Here is a 13,562-nt window from a genome sequence, read left to right as displayed (position 1 = left end):
GATTACATATTTTGGGTTTTGTGTTACTACGTTTTCACAAGTGTCTTGTGTGTACTGAAAATTATATTGTTTGGCTAAACAATTATGAGGCCAAAAATGTCTTGCTCTCCTTGATCAGCTCCTGTTGATCTGCAAATAAGTACCTAGAACATATTGAAAACAGCCCTATATATAAAAGCATCATCAGTGCAAATGATCGTTAGGATTCGGAGACAGCTGGACAATGTGGACAACTGCAAAGATGCTACCGCTGCAGAATTTCAGGTTAAATTTTATAACCGCCTGCACACACAATATAAATCTTTGGGGGGATGGAGAGTGGGAGGAAAAAAAAAAAAAAGCTTATTTTTCAGTGCCATAGAAAACGTTTTCCTGCCCTCGGAATACAACGAGGAGTCTTTTGACCATGACACAGGGGGCTGGGGGACAACATGCGGCCCCCGAAAGTTCCACCGATCCATCTGCTCCAGCACATCTGGCCACGGGACTCCCCGTTTGAGGCTGCCCCCACCCCTCCCCCCCCGCTGCGGCCCGCTCGGGACAGCGCCGCCGCCACCCCCGGCCCCGCAGCAGCTGCGGGACCAGCCGCGACCCACACCCCACAGCCCCCCGCGGCATTTGGCTGCCCAGGGCGCCCGGCCCGACCCTGCGCCTTGGGGCAAGCCCCGCGCAAGTTCCGCGTTTGGCTGCCGCCTCCGCGGAGCCCGGAGGGAACCCCGCGCCGGCCGCGACACTCGGCGCGCACACGAGTGGGACCCGATTGCGAGCAGGGGCAGCGGAGGGGGTCCACGCCCCCCCCATCCCGCCGCGCTGCTGCCGGCGGCGGGGAGCAGGAGCCGGAGCCGTGCGGAGTCCAGTCCGCGTTTTGCGAGTGCGCGGGAGCGATCGGGGCGGAGGGGGCGATGGCTGCCGGCGCTGGCTCGCTCGCTCGCTCATGCCATGCTGGGCCAGCGCGGCTCCGGCAGACGTGTGTTTACCCATATCCGGGTTAGAGAGGAAAGGAGGAAAAAAAAAAAAAAAAAGTTTCATTTAAACCTGAACAAAAAACTTTCAACATGAAATCACACAGCAGGAACAGGCACAGACCGTAAGGCGTTCTTACCATTTCTAATCGCAATCACGGACTCGGGGAGGGAAATTTCTGTAATTTGGTGCGTGCGGAGCGGTCCGCAGGGGATACTCTTGGCTCAGCCAAGTCCCTTCCCCGGCCGCTTCGCTTTCTGCCCCTCTCCCTCCCCCACCCCGTGCTCGCCCTCCTTTTTTGAGGGTGGGGGTCGACTTTTTTCAATTTTCAATTTTTTTTTTTAGTAGTTACTATTATCAGTAGTAATTTCTCCGGACTCGCAATGTTGCGATGATCATGGCCGCGCAAGTCGCAGCGGCTCCGGCGGGTGCGAACAACAGCAAGGGCAAAGCCCCGAACCTGCCGGGCGGCCTGGGCCCGGACCGGGGTCCGGGAGGGGCCGGGGCCGCGGCCGCCGCGGGGGCGCCCGGGCCGGTCCCCGCGCTGGGGGTCGGAGAGGGGAGTCCGGCCGGCAGCAGCAGCAGCAGCGGCGGCGTGAATAATGTAGATCACCATGGCCTCCGCCACCACAGCGAGCCGCTGAACATGGCCAATAACGCGGCTCCCGCCGCTGCCGTCGGTAACAACAACAACGCCAGCGGCGGCTCCTCCTCGGAGCCGGCTCTGAAGGAAGGTGGAAGCTCCTCGGCGTTATCTTCATCTTCTTCGTCTTCTTCCTCCTCCTCCTCCTCCTCCTCCAACCCGGGCTCGGCCATGGAGACGGGGCTGCTCCCCAACCACAAGCTGAAGAGCGTCGGAGGCGATCACCCCGCCGCGCCGCCCCACCACCACCATGCCCACCACCCGCATCACCATGCCCACCACCACCATGCCCACCACCCGCACCACCACCACCATGCACTACAGCAGCAGCTAAATCAATTCCCGCCGCCGCCGCCGCAGCAGCCGCCGCCTCAGCACCATCCCGTGCAGAATAACAACAGCAGCCTCGGCGGCGGCAGCGGCAGCAACAACAACGGCGGTGGCGGCGCTGCTCAGCCCAGTGCAGACATGGAGCAGCAGCAACATGGAGGAAAAGACAGTGTTTTGGGCGCTCAGGCCGAGCCCCCCCAGCAGCCGCAGCAAATGCTGAATAAAGGCGCCGACGAGGAGGAGATGCCCGGCAAGATGGGCGAGCCCATCGGCGGCCGCTACGATCACCCCGGCTTGGGACCCCTGGGCGGACAGCAGCAGCCCCAGCAGCCGCCCCCGAGCGCTGGGAGCGGCGGCGGCGGCCTCGGCGGCGGCGGCGGGAGCGGGGGAGGCGGCGGCGGCCCCTCCGCGGTGGGTGTCTCGGAGTTCAATAGCTATTATGGCAACGCTGCCCCTGCCAGCAGCGCTACGGCGAGCCGCGCCGGGCCTTGCTTTGATCAACATGGCGGACAACAAAGCCCCGGGATGGGGATAATGCACCCCACGGCGGCCCCCAACAGCATGGACCCCCTGCAAAACTCCCACGAAGGTTACCCCAACAGCCAGTACAACCACTACCCGGGCTACGGCCGCGGCCCCGGCGGCGGCGGCGGCGCGGGAGCCGTGGCGGCGGCGGCGGCCGCCGGGGCAGGCGGCGGCGGCTACGGGGGCTCCGCGGCGGGCTACGGGGTGCTGAGCTCCCCGCGGCAGCCGGGCGGCGGCATGATGATGGGCCCCGGCGGCGGGGCCGGCCTCGGCAAGGCTGCTGCCGGCGCGGGGGCCGGCGGTTTCGCGCGGTTCTCCGGGCAGAACCAGCACCCGTCCGGGGCCACCCCTACCTTGAACCAGCTGCTCACGTCCCCCAGCCCCATGATGCGGAGCTACGGCAGCAGCTACCCCGACTACAGCAGCCCCAGCGCCCCGCCGCAGCCCCAGCCCCAGGCAGCGGCGGCCGCCCCGGGAAGCCAGCAGGCAGCGGCGGGCATGGGCATGGGCAAGGACATGGGCGCCCAGTACGGAGCGGCAAACCCGGCCTGGGCAACGGCACAACAAAGAAATCACCCGGCGATGAGCCCTGGGAACACCGGGCAGGCCATCAGCAGGACCCAGGTAAGCCCCCGCGCTCGGTTAATGCCGGCTCCGTGCCACTCGTGTCGAGGTCTTAGTTTCTTTATCATTAACTTTCTTTTTCCTATCCTCCTTCCCCCTCTTTTTTTTCCCCTCTCTCCTCCCTCCTCCGGGCCAGTTCTCCTCGCTGCCTCCGTAGCAGGGGTGAGCAGCGCACAATGCGCGGCCCCGCTGGGGCTGGAGGCACCGAAGTGCGGGTTTCGCTGCCGAAATTAGGTTGTTCTCAGACCCAATTAATATTTTTTCCCTCCACTTTGAAACAGTGGAGGAGAGAGGCAGGGCCCAGAGGACAGGCAGCTTGGGACGGGGGCGGAGGGGGGGGTGGTGGATTTTGTAACTGGAGTGTCGGATCCGGGGCTTCCCGGGGGATAAACGTCCATTATCTTCCACGGTGCTTTTTTTTCTTTTTTCCTTTTCCTCTTTTTAATCTGTTAATATTTTTTTAACAGAACGAGTTGTGCCGTTGCACGCTCTTAGCAAATTAGTTTGTCACTGGTGGAGTTACCGCAGTGAGATCCACTGGGAGCAGCCGGGCTCCTTTCGCTGTGGGGAGAGTGCGCGCGTGTGTAATTCGTGTGCGTGTGTGTGAGCGCGTGTGCCCGCGCCCCTGTCCGCGCGGCGCGGGCCGGGGCGCGTGGGGCGCCGCGGTCCGGTGACCTGAAGGGGACATGCCCACCAGCAGAAGCGCGCGTGGGTGCGCGCGCGCATAACTACGTTTCTCTCTCCAAACACACGCGGAAATCAAACCGGGTAAAAAAAAAAAAAAAAAAAAAAAAGAAGGAAAAGTCCTTGGCGTCAGTAAAGGGACGCGGGCACCGGGCGGGCCGCCACCCCCGCCCGCACCCCCTGCGCCAGCCCGGTAACTCCGCCGATCGATGGGCAGATGGGCGCGATGATGGCGGGGCGGCGGGCCGCGGCGCAGCGCCTTTCCGGGGTGGGCGCGGCGGTGCGGGGAGCCGGCGGGCCCCGCCGGGCGATCGGTGCCCGAGGAGCGGCCGGGTCCCCGCCGCCAGGTTCGGAATTTGAATTGTGGAGGTAAACTGGCTGCAACCGTCTCCAGACAGCTGCCTCCGAGTTGACATCTAATCTGCCATCTGATTGGCTCCCCGCTCGCCATTGGGCACCTCGCGCCGCTGATGTAAATAGAGGCGCTGAGCGGCGCAGTCACAGAAGCCCCGGCACAAATAACGCGGGCGGCCGCGCGGCGGGGACTGGCGGCGCGGGCCCGGGCAGCGGCACCCGCCGTGGGGGCCGCCGGCGCGCGGAAACGCCAGGGGCACCGTCCCCTCTCCCCTCCCCCGTTTCCCACCCCATCCAGTCTGGTTAGACGGCGCGGCTTCTCTGGGCATCGATCTATCTGTTTATTATTAGTTTGTTTCTTTTTGTTGTTGTTTTCTGTCTTTAATTCTTTGCTAATTGGAGGCGGTACGGGAGTATCTTGTAATAACAGCGCCTGGACGAGGATTCGGGATTTCAAGTTGCGCTTTTGTGCCTCTAAAAAAACATTTTTTGATATTGCAGCTTATTGATACTATGCGGGGGATTAGATTTTTGTAAAAAAAAAAAAAATAAATTCAAATACTAATTTCGTTACATTTCTGCTAGCGTGGTGCCTAACCTGTGCATGCCTCTTAAAAAAAAATCTTGTTTGCGTGTAGCTGCTGTAGGTGAGAAAACGCCGTGTACTGTACAAAGAAGGGAAAAAGGAGCTCTTCTGCCAGAGGTTGCATTTGTTTAATCTCTGCAACGAATCCCGATATTGGGGGGGGAAATGTGCTTTTGCGTTTGAATACTTCAAGGAGCATCGGGAGTTGTTGATCTCATTTTTCTACACGAGTGTGAGATTAGGCTTGAATTCTCAGTAGGAAAGTGAATTGTGTTATATGGAGTAGTACATTAGAATTTTATGGGTTTCTTTTCCCTTCAACAACATCTTTCTATTAAGAACTGTTAAATCTTTTAATAGCTTTTAACAGTGAGGAGTGACAGGAACAAATGAAGGTGTATGCTTTTGGGGTCCTCAAATGGCTGGATCTCTCCATAAACTAATGAAGAGAACATGGAGAAAACATCGCTTAATTTTGTGAACAGTGCATTAATCCTGAAAAAATAATAATAGAAACCCTGGATGGACTGGCTGTGTGTGTTTGTCTACTTCCAACAGGCCACTCTTGTCACATTTTTAGTTTTTATTCCGTTTCCTCTATTTTCTTCTAGGGAAACAAGATTTTTATTTATTTTTCTCTTTTTTTTTTTTTTGCTTTTTTTTTTGCCTTTTTTTTTTTTTGGTGAGTGTTAATTTTTACCTTTTTTTAATTTGCTCTGGTGAAAGGGTCACTGGAAGCCGTAAGGTAATGAGGCTTCATATGCATAACTTTTCATAATTAATTTAAAAATATTTGCATTCGCTGCTTGCATTTGAATGCAGTTCAGAATTTATGGCTTCAAAAGCTGGGAAAACCATTGTCAGGTAGACATAGTACATATTAGTTCAGAGTGCTGTTTCTGCAGAAATAGTTTAAAGTATTTTATTTTTATTGGAGGGGTGAGAGTAAATTCATTATGTCCTCGGTATGACCCTTAGAAATACTTCCTTATGTTTATGGATTTACATCCTCTCTTACAGATTTCTTAGTTTCATTTTTTTGTAGCATAAGAATTAAGATGCAGCTTAGAAAGAGCAGTCTGGGAAGGGCACAATTTTTCTGATCTTTTAAAAAAAATTTATTTTTTCCTCAAAGTAATTGTCATAAAGGCAAGTTATGAGTGTTCTTAGTATTATGTTTTTTCCATCTAACCAGAAAGTTACTGAGATAAGACATTTTCTTAGATTTTAAATTAATATTTTTAATGTATAAAATACATTATGTCAAATAGAAAAGAAATACGGAACACAATTATCTTTGTATGGTGTTTTTTATTTTTAATTCCCACGTGTCTATATATGTTAAGTAGATAAATTTATTGCTTTTTGAAAGAGGAAAAACATTAATATTAGTCCAGCATTTGAACAGAAGGCTTATCTTTATTTTTTAAAATAATCATCTGTGTGTATACTCTGTGTATGTGTATACACATTTTAGAGTATACTCACTTGTCATGTGTCTTTGCAAAGCAGATGATGATTGGCCCCTATGCCTATAAGAAACTACTGTGCTATTAACAGAGAAAAAGGACCGTCAGCAGGCTACAACATCTGAGATGCTTGTTCAGGAAATACTTGCCTCAGCACGGGTAATTTTTTGTGATATGCAGAACTGTGATGTCTCACTCTGAACTGACTTGTGTGTTTGTCCAGCCTGTTATTTAAGAAAATTTTGCTGCCATTTTATTTAATCACCTTACCCGGTCGTGAGATGTAAGCTCGAAAAAGAGGCCTCTTGTTTCTGAAGAAACACACGTTTTCAAAGCAGATGGATATTGCTCATGCAGATACATTGATTTTATCGTGGAGGAGTTCTGTAGGGCTACTACAGTACTTTGTCATTCAGTTATTTTGATTATTGATCAATTCTTTGGCAGTGTATGGATATTTAGAGTCCTGAGGCTCCTTTTATTCTTCACTTCTGATTCGCACTGCAGTATCTTAACACATTAGTTGCTCTCTGTGTGTGTGCTTTGTATACATCTTTCTCCTTTGTGCACATGTGTAAGATTTACATAGACTTACACACAAAGAGAGAACCTGGGTCTTTTCAGGAATACCTATATAGCATAAAGTATATATCAGGTGCTAGAAAAAATATGTTGAGCTGCTCTGAGTTTGTGTGTGTATGAATCTTTTGTTTTGCAGCGGAGAAACTCGGAATATTCCTGATTCTGCAGCTCTTTTTATGCCGAATAGGTTGCCTGTATTGGGAGTTCTGGCTAAGCCAGGGCTGCAGAATCATGTCCTGTGCCTGAAGGCCGTTAAACAGCTGTTAGTGTGGTGAATAGATTCTTGATGTCTCAATGGGAGAATAAAATATATTTTTCCCTGTGCATTTTCGAATAAACAGTTTAGTATTCACATAGCTTCTATTTAGAAGTAGCAAATAGCAATATTCTCAGTTAGTAGCATCTATATATATATATGTAACGACTGTATATTGGACACTTTGTGGTTTGATGTTCAGTTATTGGTTTCTGTAGTAGTGCTTATGACTACATGTTGAACAGCAGGACCCTGTGTATGAGATACAATAAAGAGAGATGCAAACCTGTCTGCTGTATTACTGCCTCCCTCGTTTAAGGATTCTACAACTAAGCAGTCGATTACTATCTTTTTGGTATCCTGATTCAAATCTCTAGGGATAAAAAACTAAGGCATTTAATCTTTTGGTAAATTTTCTAGTTATATATGTATCATAAATTTTTTTAAATTACTCAGCATGGTCTGTTAGGTGATGCTATTTCATTCTGAAATAGTATCTTAGTTAAAACTAGATGAAATTTGTGTGATGAAAACAAGTTTCGATAGCTGCTGATTGGTCTTTCTTACTTTTGCACCTCAAATATTTTGTCATAGGTATTTTGAAATTCTCATTGTTAATGTGTGAATGGCAGCAGTTTATTTATCCTTATTTTCTTAAGAATCTACCTGTGTCCTAACTAGTTACATTTCAGTACTTTTTCAAAATGTGCCATTTATCGGGAGGCTTTGAAGATTCTCTGTGGATATGTAAAGTAGTATTGCCGCACTCACTGTGCATGCATGCTCAAGGCTGCAGAATTTCTGTAGCGTGTGTTTGTGTTAGGCTAACTTGCTAGAATATATTTTAGAATTGTGATTATTAAGGTACTTAGGAAAAAAAAAAACCTTTTTTCTTTCAATTTTGGGGCTATTTACATAGTGCTAAATACATGTTTTGGTAGGACTGAATGAGGACTTTAATTAAACTTAAATTAAAAGTATACCGTAGTGGTTTTCAAATTTGTTTTGAAAACTAGTAATAGAAAAGTGGTACTAAGCAGTGTTGGTTTTGTATCGCTTGGTGCCGAGAGAAGCAAATAGATGTAATACATCAAAATCTTGTGGAGCCAATTGTATTAGAGTAAAATTTATTTTAAAGGCGGCTTACCTGTCAATAAATTTAAATATTATTTTTTAGTAAACTTGAAAGCTTTCTATATATCAGATCTATGTTTTGCCTGTCAGACCATAAGCTTACCTTTTCAGTTTTTCTGTTATCCAATCCTTCTTGTTCATGCTGAGTTACACACAAAAAATGCTTATGTGTGGGCACAGTGCTGCAATGTTTCTGTTGCAGGTGGGCCAGAGGATTTGTGTTGTTGTACTTCTGAGAGTATGGCATCCAGTGGTCTGCCAAGAGCACATCAGCTCCACAAGGGCCAGACTCATCCAGTCAAGGAATCCTCGGTGATAAACGCATCCCAAGATGTTGATGTAATTTGTGCACAGTGCGCTTTGGGGACAGTAGATGGCTAATTTGTGCAAGAGCAAGACTATGTTTAACTAAATTTATTTTCTCAGTAACAATGTTCCAAGCATGTTTGATCTTTACGCTGTCTTTGTAGTGTGCTTTGCACTGGACTAAGAGACGGACGATTCTTCTTGTAGTAAAAGACGGGGAAACTGGGGCGTATTACATACACCTTCCTTCAGGCAGGCACAACGGAAAACAGGGGTCTCTTATACAGAAATAGAATCTTGGTGCTGTAAACTTCAGCTTTTGAATAAATCTAGTCTTGCTGTGAACACATTCTGTTGTGGGAGAATTTAGTTGTTTTTTTTTTTCTATTGAGACGACTGAGAAGACAAATGACTGAGTGAAACGAGGGATTTGTCTGCTGTGTCAATATAGTCACCTTAAACTAAAAGCACTGTCATCTAAAATTCAAGTATTCCTTGCACTGTTTTATCATTATGTACTCTGTGTCATCTATATCAAGTCGCTGGATTTCTCACAGAAATTAAACTCAATGAAAAATTGAGTTGAACAAATGCCCAGGAGGTTAGCTGGTGTTGCAGGACTTGCCTTCTGATGAATATGATGCACAGAGCACAAGTATGTGCTGGGGGCTGCCGGGGTTCATGCACAGGCTTCCTTACGACCAAGTCCTGTTGTTTAGTCTGACAGATAAATTGTCTTCATTTTTAAAGTGAGCAAATTTGATGCAGACATTACAGTTGTTGTGTCTTGTTTAAAGATGGCTTTTCATATGGGAATTGTTCTTTCTGCATATATAAAGTACCTTCAGCAAACTTTGTATTCCCTGAATTAGGTAGCTTACTTCATCTGAAGGCCCCTGCAACTATTTAGAAAATTGTGTAACCCAAGATCATTATCCTGATGCTATTATAAAAATATTTCATTTATGTTTATTAAAACCAATGTGAGATCTGTGTAATAGTTTTCAGTCAGTAGATTTGAAAGGGTATTGGTATGTTGCGCATTTATATTCTATATATAGTGGAAGCGTTAATTTCATTATAAACTAGCAAGCTAAGTAATGAGGCTGCTGAATTTCAGAATGGATAGTGGCCAGTTTGTGGAAATATAACAGAATTTGATGGTTCTGCAGTGTGTGAAAGGAATTGCTTTCAGTACTGCGCTGTCGGTGTTTTATTTACTTGCATATTACTTCTTGCATTTGACTCATGGTGGTGTTAGTAACTATGTCAGAAGGAGTAAGCATAAGAAGTATGTAATTTGTTTCCTTTCTCCAATTTCAGTAAATATTAGTTAGTTGATCTTTTGCACCTGAACTTCCCTAATTGCCAAATGGTGTTCTGCATTTAAGAATTCACTGCTGTGCCATATCTTCCCCCTGCTTTGTAATAGCATTTTCAGATTTGAAAATATACTCAATTTAGGTTTGTGATCTGATAATGGTTTCTGAAGACTTCCATCTGAGTGATAGGCCCTCTGACATTTCCATCTGTAGGGCTGTGTCACTGAACTCCCCCTGCAATCCCCCTTGGTCTCTTTCTGACTATTGGGGGGGTGGGTAAGGCATTTTCTACTGATCTTTTTTCTGCCTTTTTTGTTTTTTTTAAAGAAATCAGATATATGTGGGAGTTTTTTTTTTTTTTTTTGGTCACTTATTTGCTTTAGCATTTTTGCTGAAAAAAGGAGAAAACTCTTTAATGTATAACCACCCACCTTGTTTAATGGAGTAGTGTTAGTTGTGTTACTAATAGAGTCTTGCAAGCTTCTGAACTGTTACACTCGGGATCTTTTTTGCTTTGACAGCTTTGTTTGGAATTTATTTTAGTTATCTACTTTCTCAAAAAAAAAAGTCTTCAGCAGCAGGGGTTTGTGTTGGATGTTAGTTCTTTTTCTAGCTGTGTTAGTTACAAAATGGTTTTGATTCCTCCAAGTTACTGAATCAAAAATTTATTTTCCCTTTAAAGACCATGTGGCCAGGTCCACTGTGAAGTTCTGCTGTTGTAGCTACATAGTTAGGCTCAGGGAATTAATTGCATCCTTGACTAATAAGAGTTGCGGCAAACCCTTTTGTATTTAGCTTACCATTGGGGTGGTAGTGTATCTGCACTGGCAAAGTAACAAGAGTCTTTATTAAGTAGCCTCTCCTGAGGGGTTTACAGGTATGGCTATTATGATAGAAGTAACTTGCTGAGTTTTTCACGAAGTAGACAGTTGCGTGACATGTTTTGATCATGTTTTAAAAGCACCAAGTGGTCTGTGTTGTGCAGGACAGGCTCGGCTGCCTTGCTGTATAGCACAGCCCCTCGTGCTGCTGACTTTCACAGGAAGATGTGAAGTTTGGTTGTTTATTGTTTGTTTGAGTTAAAGAAAGAAAATTGGTTCTGAAAATCCCAAAAGGAGACATGCTGTTTTAAAACATAATTGTAGTCATGTGTGCAGTTCCCAGTGTGGACATGGCTTAATTCATAGACTGAAGTGGAAAAGGGCCTTCTTTACACAAGCAGTGAATTCAGCCATGGTGGGTAAATTATGTGACTTCAGAAAAACGTTATTACTTGAGGAGTGGTGCAGGAATTCTGGAGAGTTGTCTGCTGCCTTCCTGATCTAAGTGTAGCTGGTTTCACTACTGAATACCTCAGTTTCCCTATGTTAAAATAAGGATAATATTTGCCTTATTTAAATACTTGAGTTTGATGTGCATTTTTAATTCCGATGTCATGCAGAATAAATACGCAGCCTAAATTCTCACTTTATGTGAAGGTATCCAGTCTGCACTGTACCTTCTGCTCTCTATTTGTTTGAATGAGATCTGAGACTAGGTGTTCCCAGCATTGATCATGTTATTTGGTTAGCTTGTCAGACTTACTTGTTTGTAAACAAGATACTGAAACATCAGCTCTGAAAATGTCTTTTGAAAGCACAAGGACAGGATTTGTAGTTCTTAAATTTTATTCTTTTAAAGTTAAAAATAAAGATAAGGAGGTTTGTTTTGACAGCATCAAAGGAATATGCTTCTTTATTTGCAGCCTTTGATTTGGGTGGAATGTATGGAGTTCTGCGTTTTTTTTGTGTGTGTAGCAATTTATGTTGTGAATGTTTTGGATATTCTCTGTTTATATGAAATAGAAGTATTGATGTCTTACTTTCAGACATGATTTCTGGAAAATAATTTAGCTTTTGTGATTTTTCTTTTTTAAATTCAGTGTTTCTAAGTTGCTTAAAATTCCCAAGACAAGAAAAATGAGCATGTTCTTTAGAGCTGTTCTTGTTTTAAGATGTTTACAGGTGGTCATAGATAGAGGCTATTTTAATGTATGTTTCTGGGAAAATACATGTAGGTACATTTGAGGATGCTTTAGTTTTGTACCAGCAATGGCAAAATAATTTTATTTGGCAGTTTTACTTGTATTTGAAAGTTCTCCCTTCCTGTAAACAGAAAGGGAGATTTTTGCAAGGCGGATAACTTCATGATGCCGTGTATTTAATAGTCGTGAAATGTAACAAGAATATATCTATATATATATATATCTGTCTATATATATATCTATATATATATCTGGCTGTTGGCTGGTTGCATTCTGTTTTCTGTAATTTGTTTTAAACCGAAGTTTTGCTTGACCGAGGCCTTTGCAGCCGGCAGAACCGCTGGCTGGCGGCAGAGGCTTCCCCCGGGGAGGTGGGGGGGAGAGCGGGGCCGGGTTCTGGGGCCGATTACAAACGCGGTATTTGTAGCGTCTGTAAAAGTTTCACACATGAAGCAAACTAGTTAGCTTGTATAGCGTCACATGATCAAAATATTTTTCCCCCGGCCGCTGCCAGAAGCTATCTATTGCTTTTCAACAATCTCGCTGGTCGGGCAGCGGGCCAGGGTGTGCGGGGCGGCCCCTTACGTGAGCCGCTCCATTCTTCACCTCCCCGGCTGGAGTGCCCTGACCTTCACATATGGAGATTAGCCATGTGCTTCTCAATGGAAACGTGCTGCCTCGGGAAGAAAGAAGGGGGGGTGGTGCGGGGTTTTGTGTGTATGTTGTTTTTTTCTTTTCTTTTTTTTTTTTTTTTTTTTTCTTTTTCTTTCCTCGGGGAGTTTGACAGCCATTCATCCCTGACCTGGGCAGAGGTAATGCGAGGAGATGGGATTCCAGGGGCGTGCGGGGGAGGTGAGCGACACCGGCAGAAGGAAACACGCGTGGAAAGGGAGAGGTGTGAGGAATGCTTTGTTTAGTTAAGTTTTGTTTTGTTTTGGTTTTTTTTTACAATTTAATTCTTGACTGTGTGTCACTTAGCTGCCTGTCGAAGGTGGTTTTCTCCTCTGCCTTCACGTCTTTGAAACAACGTTATGCGGGGTATTGCTAGTGGTTGTCTTCAAGTGACACTTTGTTACATTTAAAATTGTATTTTTGCTAATAAGTGCAGGTTGTATTTGTTTACGTTGTACGTTATATTTTGGTTTACAATGTATTTTTTTTTCTTTAAAATCCTGACATCAACAGGTGTCACTCGGTATACCCCTCCAACATGGCACAAAAGCATTTTTCCTGTTAACACAACGTAGGAGCTACTACTTTAGGGATAGTTTTGAGACTTCTAACTTTGTAAAATAGTCTTTGTTGTTGTTTAACATGTGGTATGCAAATACAGGGGAAAACAGTCCTACAAAGTATTTTGTTGTGGCTTTTTTTTAGGTATTAAAAACACATTTTGCTTTTCTAATAAACCCCATAACCAGACCTTTTAATGTTTTGATATAAATAGCAATTACACTAACTGAGATCCAACCACAATGAAAAAACCCATTTAAAATCATTCAGAAAAGTTCCCAACTTAATTGAACTCTTCCTCTAAAGAAGAGGGGATGATTGAGCAGCATTTGAAGCAAAGGGTTTAGGGTTTTACAACAGTCTTCTTGAAGTGCTCAATGTGTTGGCATAGTTGCCAACACTTAAAAATAAAGATTTTTCCAAGAATTAGCTTGGGATCTGAGGGCTACCACAGCCTAAGCTGTCGAGATTTTTATGTGTGAATGCTGGTGATGAACGCTATGTTTTATGGATGACTTGACACCGTCA

General features: G+C 45.8%; 1 protein-coding gene across 10 annotated transcripts in view; it reads left to right on the top strand.

The window, feature by feature from the left end:
* Nucleotides 1-1,209: 1,209 nt before the first annotated feature.
* The window catches only part of ARID1B (AT-rich interaction domain 1B), a 327,313-nt gene continuing 314,960 nt past the window's right edge, over nucleotides 1,210-13,562 (top strand). For all 10 annotated transcript variants that reach the window (XM_065057320.1, XM_065057323.1, XM_065057318.1 and 7 more), the window contains exon 1: nucleotides 1,210-3,085. In XM_065057320.1, coding sequence (XP_064913392.1) covers nucleotides 1,355-3,085 — 1,731 coding nt within the window. In that variant the 5' untranslated portion in view covers nucleotides 1,210-1,354. The remainder of the gene's footprint in view (nucleotides 3,086-13,562) is intronic.

Source organism: Columba livia, chromosome 3 (genome assembly GCF_036013475.1).
Source record: "Columba livia isolate bColLiv1 breed racing homer chromosome 3, bColLiv1.pat.W.v2, whole genome shotgun sequence".
Classification (NCBI taxonomy): Eukaryota; Metazoa; Chordata; class Aves; order Columbiformes; family Columbidae; genus Columba; species Columba livia.
The sequence above is the reverse complement of the archived record's forward strand: the minus strand, read 5'-3'. Positions and strand labels throughout refer to the sequence as shown.